Here is a 21,152-nt window from a genome sequence, read left to right on the forward strand (position 1 = left end):
TACTAGCGTTTTTTGACCCGGACAGGGTGACAAAAACCTCCACTGATGCCAGACAGGACAGCATTGGTGCGATGCTCCTCCAGAAGGATGACTCCTCATCCTGGGCTCCAGTGGCCTATGCGTCAAGGGCTATGACTCCCACTGAACAGAGGTATGCTCAGATAGAGAAAGAATGCCTGGGCCTCCTAACCGGCATTGTAAAGTTCCATGACTACGTCTACAGTCTACCAACCTTCACAGTGGAGACTGACCACAGACCCTTGGTCCATATCATTCTTAAGGACTTGAATGACATGACGCCCATGCTTCAGCGTATTCTCCTTTGATTCCGCTGGTATGATTTCATAGAATAGAACAGTACAGCACAGAACAGGCCCTTCGGCCCTCGATGTTGTGCCGAGCAATGATCACCCTACTCAAACCCACGTATCCACCCTATACCCGTAACCCAACAATCCCCCCCTTAACCTTACTTTTTAGGACACTACGGGCAATTTAGCATGGCCAATCCACCTAACCCGCACATCTTTGGACTGTGGGAGGAAACCGGAGCACCCAGAGGAAACCCACGCACACACGGGGAGGATGTGCAGACTCCGCACAGACAGTGACCCAGCCGGGAACTGAACCTGGGACCCTAGAGCTGTGAAGCATTGACGCTAACCACCATGCTACCGTGCTGCCCCAAATTTCAAATCGGTTTACACACCGGGCAAGGAGCTAATCATTGCGGATGCCCTGTCTCGTGCCATCACCTCGCCCTGTGAACAGGTAGACTTCATCCGCCAAATTGAGGCACAGGTGCAACTGTGTGCCAGCAACCTCCCGGCCTCAGATGAAAGAGTGATCAACATTTGAAAAGAGACTGCCAAGGACCCTCTTCTGCAGCGGGTCATACATCACCTTGCAAATGGTTGGCAGAAAGGGAAATGCCCTCTGTTCTTTAATGTCAAGGATGACCTGACAGTCGTCGAGGGGATTCTCCTCAAGCTGGATCGTATCGTTATTCCTCACAGTCCGCAGAGCTTAGTGCTCAAACAGATCCATGAGGGACACCTCGGTATCGAGAAATGCAGGCGCAGGGGCCGGCAGGCTGTCTATTGACCTGGAATCAACCAGGACATATTCAACATGGTCCTCAATTGTGCGATCCGCCAGCGTTTCCAGCCTGCTCAGCCCAAAAAAACGCTCCAGCAACACGAGATCATGACCTCTCCGTGGTCCATGGTGGGAATTGACCTTTTTCACCCCAATGGGCATGACTATGTGCTTATAATTGACTACTCGAGATACCCTGAAGTGGTGAAACTGTCCGACCTCACATCAAGGACTGTGATTAATGCCTGCAAGGAGACATTTGCCAGGCATGGTAGTCCGCTCAAGGCCATGAGCGACAACGGTCCCTGCTTCTACAGGCAAGTGTGGTCCAACTTCGCGAAGCTATACCAGTTCAAGCACATTACCTCGAGCCCTCATTACCCGCATCTAACGGGAAGGTTGAAAAAGGGGTCCATATCGTGAAGCAACTGCTCTGCAAGGCTGCGGACTCAGCTTCGGATTTTAACCTTGCGCTGCTGGCGTACAGGGAAACCCCTCTGCCAACCAGTATGTCTCCGGCACAAATCCTTATGGATAGAGACCTGCCGACAACTATTCCTGCCATTCATTTTGCTGACCTGGATCACCTCCCAGTGTTGCAAAAGGTGCAGCAACTCAGAAACCGGCAAAAGCTGACATACGATGCTCATGCTACTGATCTGCCTGTGTTCTCTCCGGAAGATGCTGTTTGCATCAAGTTGCCTGGTGGTGGCTGGTCAGCATCAGCTGTTGTTGTTCGACAGGCAGCTCCCAGGTCGTTTGTGGTTCCCGTGGCTGATGGCTCCGTTGTCAGGTGCAACAGAAGGGCACTCCGCAAACTTGCCTGCCCACCATTGAATCTCATGTTTCCAGTTGTCGTTATGCCTTTTCCGGACACCTTGCTCCACGAGGCCACCAGTCTGGCTGCAATCCCGCCTGTCAAGGCGCCGTCGTCCCTGTCTCCACTTCTCAGGCGATTGACATGGATCCGATGCCACCTCCAGAGATTGGACTTATAAATATTTCCTTTGTATATATTGTTCTGTATTTGCACGCTAGCCACCTTACATGTACATATACATTCACTCGCCATTTGCTGTAAATAGTCATATTTGTATATATGTCGTATATGCTCTAAGCAACCGACAAATGTTTTTAAGAAAGGGGGTTGTCATAATATGCACCCATGCACATCATGAGTTAAAGACAGGCAGTGACAGACACCCAGGTTAGCCAATCAACATACAGGGCAGAACACAACCGATCACCAGACAGAACACTAGAGGGGGGCTTCCAACTATAAAACACACGAGTCATCAGCACTCCGCCCCTTTCCACCGGTAAAAACTGTAGTGACAGTCAGGGCGTATATATCAGTTAGCACCTTCTACACGTGGCTCGGAGCTAGTCTGGTCTAGATAGTTAGAGTTAGTATACTTAGAGTAGTAGAGTGTCAACCCACAGCGAACTGTGTTCACTGTTACAGAAGTTCAATAAATCGTATTGAACCAACGCCTAAGTTTGGTGTGTGCTTTACAATCCATCTGCATCCTGTTGCAGTCCATGTTACCCCAGGGACCCACACAACAGGCAATGGACCCATGGCAGTTCACCCACCCAAGGGAGAAGGAGTTCTCCTTTTCCCAAGTATATAACCTCTATTCGCGGATCGACATCTTTGTAGTAGGGGAATCAGTGTTTCAAGGACGGAATACTCCATGATTGTAATCTCCGACCATGTTATATGGATGTGAGGTTGGACATACCCTCCTGGTCGATAAGATTTCCTGCGATACAATATCACAGGCCATAGACGAGTATATTACTAATAACCAGAATGGAGAGGTCTCACCCTCCACGTTCTGGGAGGCGCTGAAGGCTGTGATCAGGGGAGAAATAATCACATATAAAACACAAAGGGATAGGGAAAAGAGGATGGTTAGGCAAAAGCTAGTCAACTCCATACTGGAGGTAGTCTGGCGATACTCCGAGGCCCCGACCGTAGAGCTCCTGGTGGAGAGGAAAAAGTTGCAGATGGACTTTGACCTGCTCTCCACGAGGGAAGCAGTGCCCCAGATCTGCCAGGCACGGGGGACCTTGTACAAAGACGGAGACAAAGCCAGCCGCCTGCCGGCTCACCAGCTGAGAAAGCAGGCAGTCATGAGGGATATAGCCCAGATTAGAGACAGCAAAGGCAACTTAGTAGCAGAACCGGACAAGATCAACAAAGCATTCAAGACCTTCTACTGGGGGCTGTACACCTCCGAGCCCCAGCAGGGGACTTGAGGATAAAGCAGTTCCTCGATGGACTGGACATGCCAGTCAGTGGGGAGGATAGGAGATGGGGCCTGGAAGCACTGCCAGAACTGGGAGAAGCCATGGAGAGTATTAACTCCATGCAGGCGGGGAAGGCACCGGGAGCGGACTGTTTCCCGGCTGACCTCTCCCAAAGATTTGCGATGGCACTGGCCCCACACCCGCGGGAGATATTTACAGACTCATTGACGAGGGGCACACTGCCACCTACGCTCAATCTCGCTGATACCTAAAAAAGACAAAGACCTAACAGAATGCGGTTCCTGCAGACCCACCTCACTGCTAAACGCAGAACCTAGCCAGATGTCTGGAGAACTGCATACTAAAGGTGGCAGCAGAAGACCAAAAGGACAGTCAAGGGCAGACAGCTAATATTGAACATCAGCTGCCTGCTGAACATGATCATGACCCCATCTGGGCAGGGAACACCACAGAGATGCTCCTCTCCATGGACACAGAAAAGGCAAATGAAAGAACTGATAGAGGTACTGGAGCATTTTTTGCTTGGAACAGGGTTAACTACCTGGGAGAAACTCCTGTACAAGGATCTCACAATGAATGTGGCAGCAGGGTAGCATGGTGGTTAGCATAAATGCTTCACAGCTCCAGGGTCCCAGGTTCGATTCCCGGCTGGGTCACTGTCTGTGTGGAGTCTGCACGTCCTCCCCCTGTGTGCGTGGGTTTCCTCCGGGTGCTCCGGTTTCCTCCCACAGTCCAAAGATGTGCGGGTTAGGTGGATTGGCCATGCTAAATTGCCCGTAGTGTCCTAATAAAAGTAAGGTTAAGGGGGGGGTTGTTGGGTTACGGGTATAGGGTGGATACGTAGGTTGAGTAGGGTGATCATAGCTCGGCACAACATTGAGGGCCGAAGGGCCTCTTCTGTGCTGTACTGTTCTATGTTCTATGTTCTATGTATGGACAAATACCATCAGCTTTCAGTATTTCCAGCTCCACAGAGGCACAAGGCAGGGAGGTCCATTGTCCCTGCTGCTGTTTGCACTTGTGATCGAACCACTGGCAATCACGCTTAGGGCGAGAAAAAACTGGAAGGGGATTCGGAGAGGAGACAGAGAGCACAGAGTCTCGCTCTATGCAGATGACCTGCTCCGCTACATCTTGGACCTGCAAAGCAGCATGGAAGGAATCATGACGCTCTTGAAAGAGTCTGGAGCCTTGTCGGGCTACAAACTTAACCTGAGCAAAAGCAAGATCTTCCCGGTGAAACCGCAAGTGGGAGGAGCAGAGCTGGAGGGAACGCCATTTAAACAGGCCCAACACAAATTACGTTACCTGGGATACAACTCGCTCAGAACTGGACAGGGTTCCACAAGTGGAACCTGACCAGCCTGATGGAGGAAGTAAAAAAGGACCTGCAGAGATGGAACACACTCCCACTCTCCCTGGCAGATAGAGTGCAGACGATCAAAATGAACGTACTGCCCAGGTTCCTCTTCCTGTTTCTATCCATCACGATCCACATCTCAAAGGCCTTTTTAAACTCACGAGACAAACTGATCATGGCATTTATATGGGGAGGTGGGGAGGGGGTGGGGGAGAACACAAGGATCACAAAGAGAGTACTGCAGAGAACGAGATCCATGGGGGGGGCCTAGCCCTCCCAAACCTGCAATATTACCACTGGGCGGCAACCACAGAGAGGTCAAAGGGGTAGATAAAGGCAGAAGACGAGTGGGTGCGTATGGAGGAGAGCTCCTGCAGAGGGACCTCCCTCCGGGCCCTGGCCACAGCGGCAGTCCCATCCCCACCGAATAAATACTCAACCAGCCCAGTGGTAGTAGCAACACTCCGGTCGTGGAACCAACTGTTATAGCACTTTGGGATAACCGAAATGTCTGACAAGGCCCCCATCTGCAACAAACATAGGTTCCCGCCAGTGACAATGGACATCAACTTCAAAATATGAAAACAGGATGGGGACACAAAGTTAGGGACTTCTATACTGCCGACAGACTGACAATGCTTGAGGAACTGACAGAAAAGTTCCAGCTGATGGGGATAAACGAATTAAGGTACTTGCTGGTCAAAAACCTCTTACACAGGGAAATGAGGACGTACCCAAGACCACCACAACAATCACTGCTCGAGGACCAACTGCATGTGGACGTCCTAGGGAAAGGGAACTGTGGCGACATGTATAGGCGATTACTAGGGAGGGCTAACACTCAAATGGATTAGACGAGGGAGAAATGGGAAGAGAACTTGGGATTTGAAATAGAGTGAGGACTCTGGAGTGAAGCACTGCACAACTCCACCTCTACATGTGCAAGGCTAAGCCTAATGCAGCTAAAAGTGGTACACAGAGCCCACTTAACCAGAACCCCAATGAGCAAGTTCTTCCCAGAGGTGGAGGACAAATGCAAACGATGCCAAGGAGGCCCAGCCAACCACGCCCACATGTTCTGATCTTGCCCCAGACTTGCCGGGTTTTGGGCAGCCTTCTTTGTGGCAATGTCCAAGGCGGTGGGGATGAGGGTGCAGCCATGCACAAGAGTGGCAGTCTTCGGGGTCTCAGAACAGCCTAATCTATTCATGTGGAGGAGGGCCAATGCCCTTGCCTTTGCCTCCCTAATCACCCGCCGGAGAATCCTGCTTGGCTGGCAGTCAGCAGCATCACCCAAAGCTGCAGACTGGCTGTCCGACCTGTTGGAATTTCTCCAAATGGAGAAAATTAAATTCGCCATCCAGGTGTCAGAAGAGGGCTTCAACAAAAAAATGGGAGCCATTCACTAAGTTGTTCCAAAACCTGTTTGTAGGCAACAGCCAATAATGGAATGATAAATGAAAATCGCTTATTGTCACGAGTAGGCTTCAATGAAGTTACTGTGAAAAGCCCCTAGTCGCCACATTCCGGCGCCTGTCCGGGAGGCTGGTACGGGAATCGAACCGTGCTGCTGGCCTGCTTGGTCTGCCTTAAAAGCCAGCGATTTAGCCCAGTGAGCTAAACCAGCCAAAGTACAGGAGAGGGTAGTCACGTTACAGCAAGGAGGTGTCAGGGGAGAGAGGGGAGAGGGGGGGACAAAGACACAAGGAACCCAACCATGCCCAGCAAAAAGCACAAGACACGACATCACACCAACGCAACTGGAGCAGGGCACCAGAACAGACGAGGGAAGAACGCACACTGAACGGCCAGAGGAGGGGGGGGGGGGGGTGCGGAGCAGGAAGAAATGAGGGAGGGGGAGGAGGGGACCCAGCCAGAATTAAAAGCCTACTGGAAAACAAAAACAGGGAACTGAAACCATTGTAAATAATGTAAGAATGACTGATATAAATGACAGAAGCAGACCAATGTGTAATTATTTCTCTTTATCCTTTTTTCTTTTTTTTCCATATGTCCACGCGTATCCTTGTTCTGTGTACTACAAAAATCTCAATTAAAACATTTTTTAAAAACAACAAAGCGGCTACTTACAAGGAAACCGTATGGTCCAACCCCCTCCCTCACTATCCCCCTCCACAATTCTGAGCTCCTCGCAATGGGCAAGGGCTCTACCACTAACACAAACAGATGGGGACATGGGGCATCCCTGCCTCATTCTGCGGTGCAATGGAAATTGCCCTGACTTCATATTATTCGTGTGTACACATGCCATCAGCTCCTTATACAGCAACTTCACCCATGCCACAAACGTAGGCCCAATCCCAAACTTTTCCAACACTGCAATCAGATAGGTCCACTCCATCAATCAAACGCCTTCTCCGCATCTAATGCCACCATCACCCCCATCTCCCTTCCCTCTACCAGAGAAAACACCACATTCAGCAGCAACCGCATATTCGACGACAGCTGTCTACCCTTAACAAACCCTTTCTGATAGCTATATTTTTGGTCAAATGGAGCAGAGTGGGGGTAATCACAGCTCATACGTTCGGATTCTTTTTAAGGATAAGCGTAGGATTTTTGTTTTTGTTCTTTTTGGGGTTACGAGTGGTGGTAGGGGAAGGTAGGGTCCTTTGTTTGCTTGGTTGATGTTTACTGGTTTATTTAGGTGTGGTAAAAGTGGGAGGTGAGCTGGGGGTGGTGTTTGGGGGGAAGGGTTGAATTGTTTTCTGACGGTGGCTATGACTTTTTCTTTGTTCTGTTCTGATGGAGGCTTTGGCGGCAATCCTGGGTGGGCACTCTGAGTAATTGCTGGATTAACTGATATGGTGGGAATAGCTGACCAGATTGAGAGGGGTGGGGGAGGGGGTGTAGATTGCCCATTGTTTGCATGTTCACTTGGCTTCTAAGGGAATTGAACAGCCCAGTGAAAAGATCTAGGGTGTTTGCACACCTTATGAGTTTGAATGTTGATGTGGTGTTTTTGCAAGCGACCCATTTGTGGATCAAGGACCAGATGAGACTGCGGATTCAGATTTGATAGTAGGGCACTGGAGGCTGCGACTTTCTGTAATAAAGGATATCTTCTTTGGCAGCTAAAATTGTGGCGGACCCAAACGGGAGGTATGTTATTATTAATGGGTGGTTTCCAGGTCCGTTGGTGGTCCTTGTTAATTCGTATGCACCAAACTGGGGCGATAACTTTCATTAACAAGTTGCTGGCTTCTATTCCTGACCTGGAGTCACACCAGTTAATTCTGGGCAATTAGAGGACTTTAATTGTGTACTGGACTCTCGACTTGGATAGATCAGACATAAGACTTTGAGTCGTTGGGAGTGGCAAAGGCACGATTAGCTTTTGTGGAACAAATGGAGGGGCAAACCTATGACGATTTTTACATTCAAGTGAGAAGGACTTCTTTTTCTTATCTCATGTCCATCAGGTCTAGTCTCAGATTGACTTTTTTGTGGTGGGTAGGGCTCTCCTTTATGGGGTGATGAGGGTGGGATATTCGGCAATAGTTATTTCAGATCATGCTCCACATTTTGTGGATTTGTTGTTGGAGCCAGGCCCCTCTCAGTGCCCCCCGTGGAGATGGACAAAGAATTCTGTGAGCGGGTATCCTCCGCTATTGGGGTGTACATTAAGTTCAATAAGACTATCTCGCCTTACAAGCTTTGGGAGGCCTTGAAGGTGGTCATTAGGGAGGAGATAATCTCCAATAAGGCACATAAGGAAAAGAGTGAAAAGGTGGAGAGGCAGAAGTTGATGGACTCCATTCTTGAGGCTGATCGCCAGTACTCACTTGCCCGACACTGGAATTGTTGGCGAGCAGGAAGATGTTACAGATGGAATTTGAGCTGCTCTCAACAGACAAGGTGCTGAGCCAGCTGCAAAGCGCGAGGGGGCATTTTATGAATATAGGGAGAAGGCCAGTCACCTGTTAGCGCACCAGCTGAGGCAGCAGGTGCCTACTGGGAGATAGTACAGGTGAAGGACTCGAGTGGCAGGTTGGTCCTTGCCCCAGGGAAGCGAAATGCTGATTTTGAGGCCTTTTACTAGATCCTCTATAAGTCGTAGCCCCAGGAGGTGAGGTTTCCCATGACAGAACTTTTGGATGGCTTGTCAATCCCAGTTGTGGAACGGGAGAGATGAGAGGAGCCGGAGATCATGAAATGTATGGGTTTAATGCCGTCGTGTAAAGCTCTGGGTCCGGACAGATTCCCGATTGAATTTTATAACACGTTTCTGGGGTCAGCTGTGCCCATTGTTGTTAGATATGTTTAACGATTCCACATCCCAGGGTATTTCTGGTCACACAGGCACAGGCATCGCTCGCCTTGATTTCGAAGAAGGATAAGGATCCGACAGAGTGTGGGTCACATGGTCTTAGTTAGTTATTGAACGCCACGCTAAGCTGTTTCCAAAAGTTCTGGCAGTCCATTTGGAGCCCTGCCTTCCAGGAGTGATGTCTGAAAACAGACTGGTTTTGTCAAGGGTGGCAGGCAGCTATCGACCAATATATGTCGACTACTTAATATTATCTTGTCCCCTCTCAAGTCCCTGAGCCAGCGGTGATTATTTCATTGGACGGTTAAAAGATATTTGATAAGATAGAGTGGGGTATCTGTTCAAGATCCATGGACGGTTTGGTTTTGGGCCTAAGTTCATATCTTGGATCCGTCTTCTATACAGGGTCCCCCCCCCCCCCCCCCCCCCCAAGTGCTCATACGAATGCCCTGAGCTCAAGATATTTCCATTTGAATAAGGGTACGCTGCAGGGTTACTCATTGTCTTCGCTATTGTTTGCCTTGGCAACTGAGCCTCTGGCTATAGCGCTGAGGTCATCTACAGGGTGGAGATGATAAAGAGCAGAGGGATGAAACATCGGGTGTTCTTGCATGCTGATGATCTGCTGCTGCACACAGCAGATCTACTCTCCAATGTAGAGAAGATAATGAAGCTACTTCGGAGTTTTGACTCTTTCTCTGGGTATAAGTTGCATCTGGACAAAAGTGGATACTTTCACTGAGTTCCCCGGGGAGCGGAGCCAACCTGGGGATGTTGCCTTTTCATTTGGCCAGATCTGGCTTTAATTATCTCGGAAACTGGGTGGGTCCATGACTGGGCCTCACTTCATAGACTCAATTTTGCAGGCCTAGTGAATGGGATTAAGTCTGACTTGAAGAAGAGGGATAACCTCCCTGTGTCCTTGGCGGGCAGGGTCCATTCAGTAAAAATTAATGTATCTTCCAGTTTTTTTCCCCAAATCTTCCTTTGTTAAGATTAATAAAAGAATATCTTCCTTTATTTGGGCAGGCAAGACCCCACAGATTCGTAGGACGTTTCTACAGAGAGAGAGGCAGTCGAAGGAAGTCTAATCTGCTATTTTATTATTGGGCTGCAGATATTGAAAAAGAACGGGGGTGGTTTAAGTATCTGGATTCCATATGAGGGTGGATGGAGATGAGTCCTTGTAGAGGTACTAGTTTGAGGGCCTTGGTTACTGTTCCGCCTCTGTTTTCCCCTGCAAAATTTACATCAAGTTTGGTAGTGGTGATCACTCTGAGGATATGGAGGCAGTTCAGGCAACATTTTAAACTGGGCGCCATGTCAATGTTAGCCCCAATCTGCACAAATCATCTCTTTGACCTGGCTGGTTTGGATTTGCCTCTTGGGTCATGGGGGTGTGAGGGACTGGAGAGGTTTGGGGACATGTTTATAGAGCATGTTTGCTGGTTTTGAGGAATTGTTGGATAAATTCCAGCACCCAAAAACTAACATATTGCGGGCCATACCTACCCGAATGGGGACAGAGTCCCGAGTGGGAGTTTAGCTGGGTATTTCCTGATACATGGAATACCAAGAATCACTCCGTTGTCTAACGTCCATCCAAGTAGATGGGGGCCTCAGTGGGGAACGCTCAGCCGAGGCTGCATTTCGCCCCGTTTCTGCACTGAGGGGCTTAGCTCGTCGGAACTCCTCAGTGTAGCGAGAGATCTCTCGCGGCCCCGACTCGACACCTGAACTGCCCCCAAGTCCCGACTCACCACAGGGGGGTCCCGCACCCATGCAGAGCACCCCTTGGCCCAATCACCACCTCGCAAAAAAGCCAGCAAGCCACTCTGCCCAGAGGGAAGCAGCTTTGGAGGCCTCTGATCCCCTGGGAAACCCTCACAAGTGCATATCCTCACAGCACTGAATGGCACTTTCCCAAGGTCTCCGGGGCTAAGGGGATAGATACCAATACCTCGGTTGACTCAGGGAACTGCATATTAGAGTCAGCGCCGGCCCTAGGGTTGCTGGCGCCCCGGGCAAGCTGAACTTCGGCGCCCTTGGGGGGGCGGGGCCGGGGGGGGCGGACCCGAGGGGGGGGCAGGGGGGGCGGACCCGAGGGGTGGTGGACCCGAGGGGGGGGCATGGGGGGGCTGACCCGAGGGAGGGGGCGGACCCGAGCGGGGGGGGCGGACCCGAGAGGGGGGGGGGCGGGGGGGGAGGACCGAGGGGGGGAGCGGACCGAGCGGGCGGGCGGACCGAGCGGGGGGGCGGACCGGGGGGGGCGCCTTGGGGGAGGGCAGCCACCGCGCATGCGCTGGTTGGCGCCGGCCCAACTGCGCATGCGCGGGACCCGAGTCTCTGGCGCCCCCCAGCACATGGCGCCCCGGGCGACTGCCCGAGTTGCCGGTGCCTTGAGGCGGCCCTGATTAGAGTGAGACTAGCTGTCCCATTCTAATTTGCAGATTTGCCAAAATGTGATCCTGCCCATAATGGGCTGGATTCACACTGCGACGTTTCACAAGATCGCATTAGAACCTGCGAGGGTTGGCAAGCCAGGCGGATCCTGCGAGCAGGGTCTCCAGGCATCTACTAGCTACATTGCACGCGGGCGTGCAGACTTTCAGGTGCAATATGGCTGGTAAATCACAACCTTAGATTTTTTTCAGGTCCGCGGCTTTTTACGCAAGAAGATTCTTTCCTTTCTCTTGGCACCCTCACCCTCTCTATTGGATAGGGTCCTTTCAATGGCTGAGTTGGGGAGGGGCAGATACTGGATATTTATGGTCAAATCTTGTCGATGGACCAAGCTTCGTTGGATGAGGTAAAAAGGCAATGGAGAGGGAGCTGGGTCTGATTTTTTATGGGCGTGTGGAGTGAGAGTCTTCACAGGGTCAACTCCACCTCCTCATGTGCTAGGCTAAGCTTTATTTAGTTCAAGGTGGTGCATATGACGCATCTGACCAGGACACGGATAAGTGGATTTTTTCTGGGAGTGGAGGATAAGTGCACGTGTTGCTCTCAGGGGCGAGTAAATCACCCACACATGTTCTTGTCATAGCCTAAATTTGTAAGCTTTTGGGTCTCCTTCTTCAACACCATGTCAGGGATTCTTGGATTGAGTTGCAGCCATGCCCACTGAGGGCCATTTTTGGGATCTTGGACCTGCCGGAGCTGCAGACAAAGGTGAAGATTGATGCTCTTGCCTTTGTCTCATTGATAGCCTGGAGGAGAGTCCTGATTGGGTGGAGGACTCCGGTTCTGCCCAGTGCTTCATCCCGGTTGAGAGACCTTATGGAGCTTTTATGCTTGGAGAAGGTCAAGTAGATCATGAGGGGGTCAGCAGAAGGGTGCTACTCGAGGTGGCAGCCATTAATTTCCTATTTCAGGGACCTGGTCACCGTCAGATGTTGTGGTTGGGGGGGGGGGGGGTGTTAATAATAATAATCTTTATTAGTGTCACAAGTAGGCTTACATTAACAATGCAATGAAGTTACTGTGAAAATCCTGTCATCGCCACACTCCGGCGCCTGTTCGGGTACACAGAGGGAGTATTCAGAATGTCCAATTCACCTAACACACACGTCTTTCAGGACTTGTGAGAGGAAACAGGAGCACCTGGAAGAAACCCATACAGGTACAGGGAGAACGTGCAGACTCTGCACAATAGTGACCCAAGCTGGGAATCAAAGTTGGGTCCCTGGCGCTGTGAAGCAACTGTGCTAACCACTGTGCTACTGTGTTATTCTGGTACAGTTCTGTTTGCTTTTTGGGGAGTGGGGCTCGCAGGGTGGTTAGGTTTGGAGTTGTATTTGTTTTGTGTTGTGGTTTTACTGTGTTATAATGGAAAATGTTCTCATTGAAAATGTTTTTAAAACTCTAGAAATAAGATATCAGGAGATGGTAACAGGTGTCAGGACTATTATACAGCAGCAGATGGTTAAGTTTAGGCTAACTCGAGATAAGAAAATGTGAGATGAGGGGATAAAAATGAAAGTTTCAAAAAGCCATTTTGTTAGCATGTTATCCATGTTTGAGTGATCACGTCCTGATCAACTAAGGAAAGTTGTTTAATTGTTAAAATTAATCTCAGCTGCAAAAGCAGTCCTGTGCCGCATGCAGCAAGACATAGGAGGCATGGTAGAACAGTGGTTAGCACTATTACTTTGCAGCGCCAGGGACCTGGGTTCGATTCCCGGCTGGGGTCACTGTCTGTGTGGAATCTGCACATTCTTCCGGTTTCCTCCCACAAGTCCCGAAAGACGTACCCGAACAGGCGCCAGAGTGTGGCGACAAGGGGATTTTCACAGTAACTTAATTGCAGTGTTAATGTAAGCCTACCTGTGAAAATAATAAAAATTATTATTACATTCAGGCAGAGGTTAATATGTGCCAGAAGGAAAAGACAGTTCAGACCAGTACTCGTCTTTCCCGTTTTACTGGTATTTTAAAGTATAGAAGACCAGTTCAGATCACTATTCATATTTCCCGTTTTACTGTTTTTTCCTAATCTAAGGAATATTTGCACACATAAGTGAAAGGCAATGACCAGTTCCAACAAAAAAGAATCTAACCAGCTTCCTTGGAATTCCAATTACATTTCCATCACTGAAATGCCCTCCACCAGCAACCTGTCAGTGACCAGCGATCAAAAACTTAACTAAGCCAGCCATATAAATACCTTGGCTGGGAATTCTACAGTGGATAACAGACCTCTTGACTCTCCGAAGCCTGTCCACCATCCACACGGCAAGAGTGAGGAGTGTGATAGATAGGCACTCCTTGTCTGAAGGAGTACAGGTCCAACAACACTCCCAAAGCTTGACACCAATCGGGTTAAAGCAGTCCACTTGATTGACACCATCTGTCACCATCAGCATTCATTTCCTCCACCATTGACGCACAGTGCCAGCAGTGTGCATCATTGACAAGATGCACTGCAGCAACTGACCAAAGATCCTTCGACAGCATCTTCCAAACACGTTGGGCAAGATTCCCCGTTCTGCCTCACCAGTTTTCTGGTGCGGCCTGCCCCCACCGGCGGCGGGACTCTCCGCCTCGGCAGCCAGCCAATGGGGTTTCCCATTGTGGGTAGCCCCACACCGTTGGGAAATCCCTGGGTATGGGTGCGCTGCCGGTGCAACGGTGAATCCCGACAGCGGTGAATCCAGCCATGATCTATATCAACTAGAGAGGTGACCGAACACCACCAGCTGCAAATTCCCCTCAAAGTCACACATCAACAAGACTTGGACCTGCATGCCAATTCCTTTCGCTGTTGCTAGGTCAAAATCCTGGAATTCCTTTCCCATTAGCACTCCAGGTATATATCTTACCTCTGGCCTACAGCAGTTCAAAGAGGCAGCTCACCAACACCTTCTCAAGGGCAATCAGGGATGGGCAACAAATGCTCAATGATGTATACATCCCATGAAAGAATAAGAAAATAATCATATCTTTCTATTTATTAATATAGAAATATTCATCAAGACGTCAGAAAGTGAATTTGTCAAGGGTTAGCCCATCAATGGAAGCATTTATGAGTCCACAGGATGACGCAGAGCAAGATAAAAGTACAGGAGTCTCCACTCAACCCTCAGTTCGACAGGTAATTTTTCAATGGCCCTAAACTGGGATCTGACTTTAATAAACCAATGGGGAAATGAGAGACCAGCAGGGAGGGGTCAGTGATGGGTGTTCAAAGTTGAAAGGTTGGGGCAGGTGTGAATTGACTTTGTGCATACACAGTGCATTGCACTTTACGTGTTCCTTGGTGTGATTTCAGAGTTTTTTTCTCTTGTGGTGTAATCTGTTATGATGAACATGATTGAGGTGGTCATGCTGCCAAGACCCTCGGGACACATCGGCTCAGAGTCGCTGGTCGGTGCTGCGTGTGTCCGACGGGGGGGAGGGGGGGTATGCCTCAATCTCCTGGCTCAGACCATTAAGCAGCATTTTATTGTCAAATATAATTATCGAAGCAGATTGAACGGTGTGGACAGATGATCACACCTGAAAATTGATGACTATGTACCCTGTAACAATGAAAGTGGAAGTCTTCATAGTCTCCGAGGACCATAGGCTGCTCTTCCCTTTTGAGAGAGAGCTGACTAGAGGTGATTTAAACTGAGGGTTACCACACCACAGGTCAGCGGCAGAGTTGAGAAGGCGGGGCTTTCATGAATAACCTGGACATAGCTGCTGCAATGGACTTGGACAGCGTATTAGAACATAATGAATGAAGTCACCCAGCACTGCTCATTGCCTGCACACAGGCGGTGGATAAGATGGGGAAGTCAGGCTTTCCACACCAATGACTCCTCTTAAAGGCAGCAAGCACCTCTTAAAGGGGAGGTGCATTTAAGCTTAATGCATTTGATATACACTTCTCAGAGAAGGAATATGACAGACACCAGTACTCAGATGGTACTGACATGTTCTCATGGTGCTGTGGAGGCACTAGTGTAGGCAACTGGTGAGAGGGGTGCGAGCAAAGCAAATCCAGCAACAGAAGGACCAATAAACTGATAAAGATTGAGAAAAGAGAATATGAATGCAAGCTAACAAGAAATATAAAACGTAGCTGCGAAGACTTCTTTAGGTAAATGATAAAGAAAGAATAGCAAGGACAAATGTGGGCCCATTACAGGTGGCGAGAGGAGAATTTATAGTGGAAAATTGGGAATTGGCAGAGAAACTAAGGGCGCAACCTAATGGAAACATTTCTAAGGGTGCTGTTTCACGAATGATATAAACTATAATCTAACCTTGCTCACACTATCTGCTCTTATGACCTTCTCTGGCTATCTCCTGCAGACACTCCTCCCCTAAGTTCCAGTATCACTGTCTTATGTAGTTGCATCTGTAGCTCCCTCTAGTGGCTACTCTCAACACTATATTAACCCTTGTAATGCTGATAGTTATAGTAATACAACATCCCCCTTCTTTATAAAAGAAAATTATTATAACATTGGTTGTGATATGTCCTTTAACCCTGACCTAATAGCTAGTAACTATCACTAACTTATTATCATATAATAAAATAATTCGTAATGACTGTACATCACTTAGATGATGTACCTGAGGACGGAGCAGTGCTCCGAAAGCTAGCGATTTGAAACAAACCTGTTGGACTTTAACCTGGTGTTGTAAGACTTCTTACTGTGCTCAGCCCAGTCCAACGCCGGCACCTCTTCATCATCACTTAGATGAGTATAGGTTCATTATACAATCACAAGTTCAGTCTCTCTGGAGGTCATCGTCTTCTCTTAGATTGCCTCAGTGGAATGCTCAAGGTTTTGGATTGCTCTACCACAGCTTCTAGCTATGTCTGCGCTAAGTATGGATCTGGAAAGGCAATGTCCTTGAATATGTCATCACGTGGTACACCTTGTGCTTGACATGCAGCAGTGCTCCTCTGTTTCTGCTGAACAGCGATCCTGTTCTGTTTGTGCTAAGTAGGACCTACGTGCTGCCTGTTTCAGAAATTTGCAACATTCTGGATTCTGAATTCTCACAAAGCCACCTCCTGAGGTTCAGCCAGAGGTTTGGAATGTCTATTGTAGACCTCTTGTTGCTTCTTTTTTGTTGTTGCAATTCTTTCATGTATCTTCTTATTATCAGTTTCTTGATTGATGATCTCTGGTAAATTGGTTCTTAGTCTTCTCCCCATCAACATTTCAGCAGATGAGAGACCTGTTGATAATGGTGCTGCACGGTATGCTAACAACGCTAAAGATACGTCTTGACCATCTTCACTCACTTTGCGGAATAACTTTTTAATTATCCCTACTCATTTTTCTGCTTTCCCATTAGACTGAGGATAACATGGCCTGGACATTACATAGTTGAAATTATATTGCTGTGCAAACTGTGTCCACTCCCAACTGAAGAAACATGGACCATTGTCAGTGACAACGTTAAGAGGTATCACATGGCGTGCAAAAATTGATTTTATTGCCTTTATCACTGAACTGACAGTCGAATCTTTCAGCGTCATCACCTCTGGAAAGTTGGACTAATATTCAATGACTATCAAGTAGGCATAACCCTGGAAATAGAATGGACCCAAGCCCACTTTGTTCCATGGATCTGTCATGATTTCCATCTGTTGCATATTTTCTTTGCTCTGTGCCAGCTGATGCATCAGACAAATTGGACATATTGGTCGATATCTCTGTTTATTCCCGACGAATACACTGACTGTCTGGCTCACCTACGACACTTTTCGATATTTTGATGACCTTTGTGAATCTGCTGCAGAATCCCTAAACGTAAACTAGCAGGTATCATTATCCTGTCTCCCATTGAACACCATCAATTATAGTCAGATCAGGTCTTATATCTCAAAAGAGTGATTTGCATCCATCAGGCCATCCTTCTCTGAAGTATTGATTCACCTTCTGGAATTTCAAGTCCTTTTAAGTTTCGGCTTTTATGATCTATAGTTTGCAGTCAGATACTGGTAATAGCTCAGAAATTAAATGAGCTTGAGGTTCCACTCTTCAGACTAACTCGGGTTTTGATGTTTCAGCATCAGTGGTTACCTTGTTTTCTGATGTGCCAGCATCAGTGGTAGCTTTGGAGAGGTCATTCACAACACCTAACTCTTCCCTGGACTCTTTATCTTGGTCATCTGAAGTCCTCGTTGAGTGATTCCTTTCAACTAGCTGCAATCTTTCATCAGCATCAATTCCAATCAATGACGATTTCTCACCCTCTCCCACTTCAATGGGTATCTCAATTTTCCCATTCTTCACGAGACAGCATGACCCCTTTGTGGCTATCATGTTACCATTGTAATCTGTGAGCCTACAGGTGGACTGCTTTGTCAGAGGCTTTACAATTGCTTGTTTTAAAGATCGGTACGTGATATTATTTGCATACGCTCCTGTATCAATCTTAAATGGGATCAATTCTCCATTTATTTCTAATGAGACAGTCCACTCCTTTATTATCCTCTCCAACGTATCGAAAATGGTTTACCTGTTAGAGAGGGGAACAGCCACAGGGGTTCCTGCACTGACTGCCTGCCACTTCTAGCGGGTATCCATCTATCTACCTGCATTGTGGGTGTGACCACGTTTCTAAAACCCCTGTCTATGGCGTTTTTGCCACATGCATGCTCCTAAGTGCATCCAACTGCCGCGCCAACCGATCCATAAGCAGTCTGTAAGGAGTTGCAGTTGGGTACACTTCCTGCAGATGTAGTTTTCCGGAACACTGGAAGTGTCACAGGTCTCCCAGATCTCACAAGTGAAGCACTTTAACCCGCTAACTGACAATTATAGCACTAAAAAATTAAAAATAAATACTTATTAAGTTAAGTTACAATTACTATATGGTCTCGATCGCTAGATTTCTACTATAAATATTAAATGGTAAATACACTAATCGCCACCCTCTGGTTTAGTTACCCCTCTAGTTAATTAATTAATTAGTCTTAATTAATTTTTACATTTTTTGCAAATTTAGTGCAGATTCCCTACCAGCCAATCAGATCACAGCTTTACTGTGACGTCACTTTTCAGGTTTCTTCAGCTTCAGTGGAATCCCCAATACTCACCCAAGACCGTTCCCTGGAGACTCTCTCTGCACTCTTTAATGAAGTCTTGCCTCTCTGTGCACTCTTTACAGAAGACTCGCCGTTCGCTCTGCGCTCTTTATTGAAGTCCCTCAGCGGTCCCTACCTCAGCCTGATGTGTTGCAGCATGTGTGATATGTGCACGAGAATGTGATCCAGAAGTCTCCTCATTAAAATGCCCCACTGAGATGGAAGATGCAGAGGAATGCAGTGCTGAGAAGTCGGTGACATCCCCAAACTGGTCCTCCGGGTATACTTGGGTTGTAGCTGGGATGAGATACCCCAGGTGGGCCAACATTGTCTGATGGTGATCCTGCAAGAAAAAAGATGAGACACATTGTGAGATCTTGGGGAATGAGTGGTCGGGGGGTGGGGGGGGGGGGGGGGGGGGGGGGGGGGGTGACTCACTTGCTATAGGGTCATCATTTTACATTAGGGGCTCACTTGATTAGTGCATGCTGACCTCTGCCTCGGAGGTAGCCCTCTCCTGGACGGCCCATCCAAGATGGCGACAGAGCGTGGCGACTCTCTACGAATTCTCCCAAACAGATCCTCTTTTTACATCTCTTATTACTGTACTAATCTTTTAAAATTTAGTTCTATCACTAACATTATCACTAACCTTTACACTCCTGCATGTTTCACCCGATGCCAGTGTCTATGTATGTTTCCTCCCACAAGTCCCGAAAGATGTGCTGTTAGGTAATTTGGACATTCTGAATTCTCACTCAGAGTGCCCAAACAGGTGCCGGAGTGTGGTGACTAGGGACTTTTCACAGTAACTTCATTGCTTTTCACAGCAACTTCATTGCAGTGTTAATGTAAACGTACTTGTGACAATAAAGATTATAAGTAATGAGATTATAAATAAATAAATGCACGTTGTGTACATTGTGTTGCCCTATTATGTATTTTCTTTTCTTTTCACGTACTAAATGATCTGTTTGAGCTGCTCGCAGATGAATAATTTTCACTATACTCGGTACATGTGACAATAAATAAATCCATCCATTCACATAATTCAATTGTCTTCTGCTCGTTGTTGGTTAGAGCCCTGAGGTCCAGCATGCCCTCTCCGGTCTTCTCCCGCTCTCTTCTGTTATGGGCCTAGGGGACACATTAAGTACATGGTGAGACGCATGGAGGCGAGTTACGTGGGGTGATCTGTAGCTGGTGACAAGTGCATGCAAGGCATCTGGCCAAAGAGGACAATACAGGTGTTGGGGTTTGGTGCAGGGTGGAATGTGAGGGAGATGCAGGTAGGTGGGTTTTGATTGGCCTCTATGGGAGTTGGGGTGTGATGTGAGGAGTAAGGGACAGGAGTAATGCAAGCTCTTCAGAGCAGCCCTAAGGAGGACATTCATCTTCTTGTGACACCGCGTGCCAGCCTGCATAGTGGGGTTCACCATTCTGAGTGCCTCAGCCATCTCTCCTCAGGTTGACGACCGTCGGTGGGAGCCTCCTGCCCAACCTGGGGAAGAAGATTTCCTCCACTGCATCCAACATCCTCTCGATCGCCATGTCCGTGAAACGCGGCACTGTTCTTTGCGGAGCCACCTTCTTGGCTGGAATGTATTGTGAGTGGAATGCTTATAAGCAGCTCCAGTTTGTCAAGCTCACCAGCGCTAATTCCTGCTCCAGGGAATCTGATTTGGCGTGAATGCTCTCGATTTCTGTGGGCAGAGTGCTGGCTCTTTAGCATGTCCTGAATTGTTCCACAAATAGTGCCCCAGCAGGAATGCGAACTGCACATAATGCAGTCCCGGTGTCAACACTTATGATGCGATTCTTCCAAAACAGAACAAAGTCCCTTACCAAACGCAACTTGCTTTGAATAAGGTGCCTGAACGGGAACACACGGCCGAGGCTTGCCAGAACTACCCATTGAACCAAGAGATTGGGACACCATTTGTAAATGGCCCAACGATCTCCGAGGCCCCCAAAACAATTCCGACCTCTTCCCCCATCCAGCCTAAATGCACCATGTCCAAACGCACCCTTGCCGGGCAACCCTGGCCTGATCGCACACGTGGAAAAAGTGTCAACTTGGCATTGCCAACCTGGTATCTTGGCAGTGCCAGGCTGGTAACTATATGGCACTGCAAAGATGCCAGGCTGGCACTGCCAGGGTACCCAGGTGGCACCAGCAGTGCCAGGGCACCACTGTGCCTAATGGCTTGCAGCTGGGGACCACCGCGAGTGCCGCTCCGTCTGGTCCCCATTTGTGGGGACCAGTGCTGAACGGTGCTCGCCCGAGGTCTCTGAGGCAAAGGAATTGAATTACAAAGCCTCAGGTACCTTGGGCATCTGCATATAAGAGTCAGGCTTACTGCCTCGCTCTAATATGCAGATTTGCCAAAAGGTGATCCGGCCCAATTGTTGCGAGACCCAAAGTGAGGCGTGGCAATTCGGGTAGATCCTGGGAGCAGGGTCTCCTGGCTTTCACTAGCCACGCTGGGCCATGGCAAACTGCTTCTTGGGTGCAGCATGTCCATTGGATCGTGCCCTTAGTCGCCCAAATGCAGACTTTCACCCATTGTGTTTGTTCCTGTGTCAAA

The 21,152-nt window shown here is 48.5% G+C and overlaps 1 protein-coding gene across 1 annotated transcript in view; it reads left to right on the top strand.

Annotated features, from left to right (window-relative positions):
- Window positions 1–21,152, top strand: part of LOC119962278 (microtubule-associated protein futsch-like) — a 433,376-nt gene that overhangs the window by 353,998 nt on the left and 58,226 nt on the right. Inside the window, exon 32 of the mRNA XM_038790266.1 lies at window positions 14,488–14,619. Coding sequence (XP_038646194.1) covers window positions 14,488–14,619 — 132 coding nt within the window. The remainder of the gene's footprint in view (window positions 1–14,487; window positions 14,620–21,152) is intronic.

This window comes from Scyliorhinus canicula, chromosome 2, assembly GCF_902713615.1.
Source record: "Scyliorhinus canicula chromosome 2, sScyCan1.1, whole genome shotgun sequence".
Lineage (NCBI taxonomy): Eukaryota > Metazoa > Chordata > Chondrichthyes > Carcharhiniformes > Scyliorhinidae > Scyliorhinus > Scyliorhinus canicula.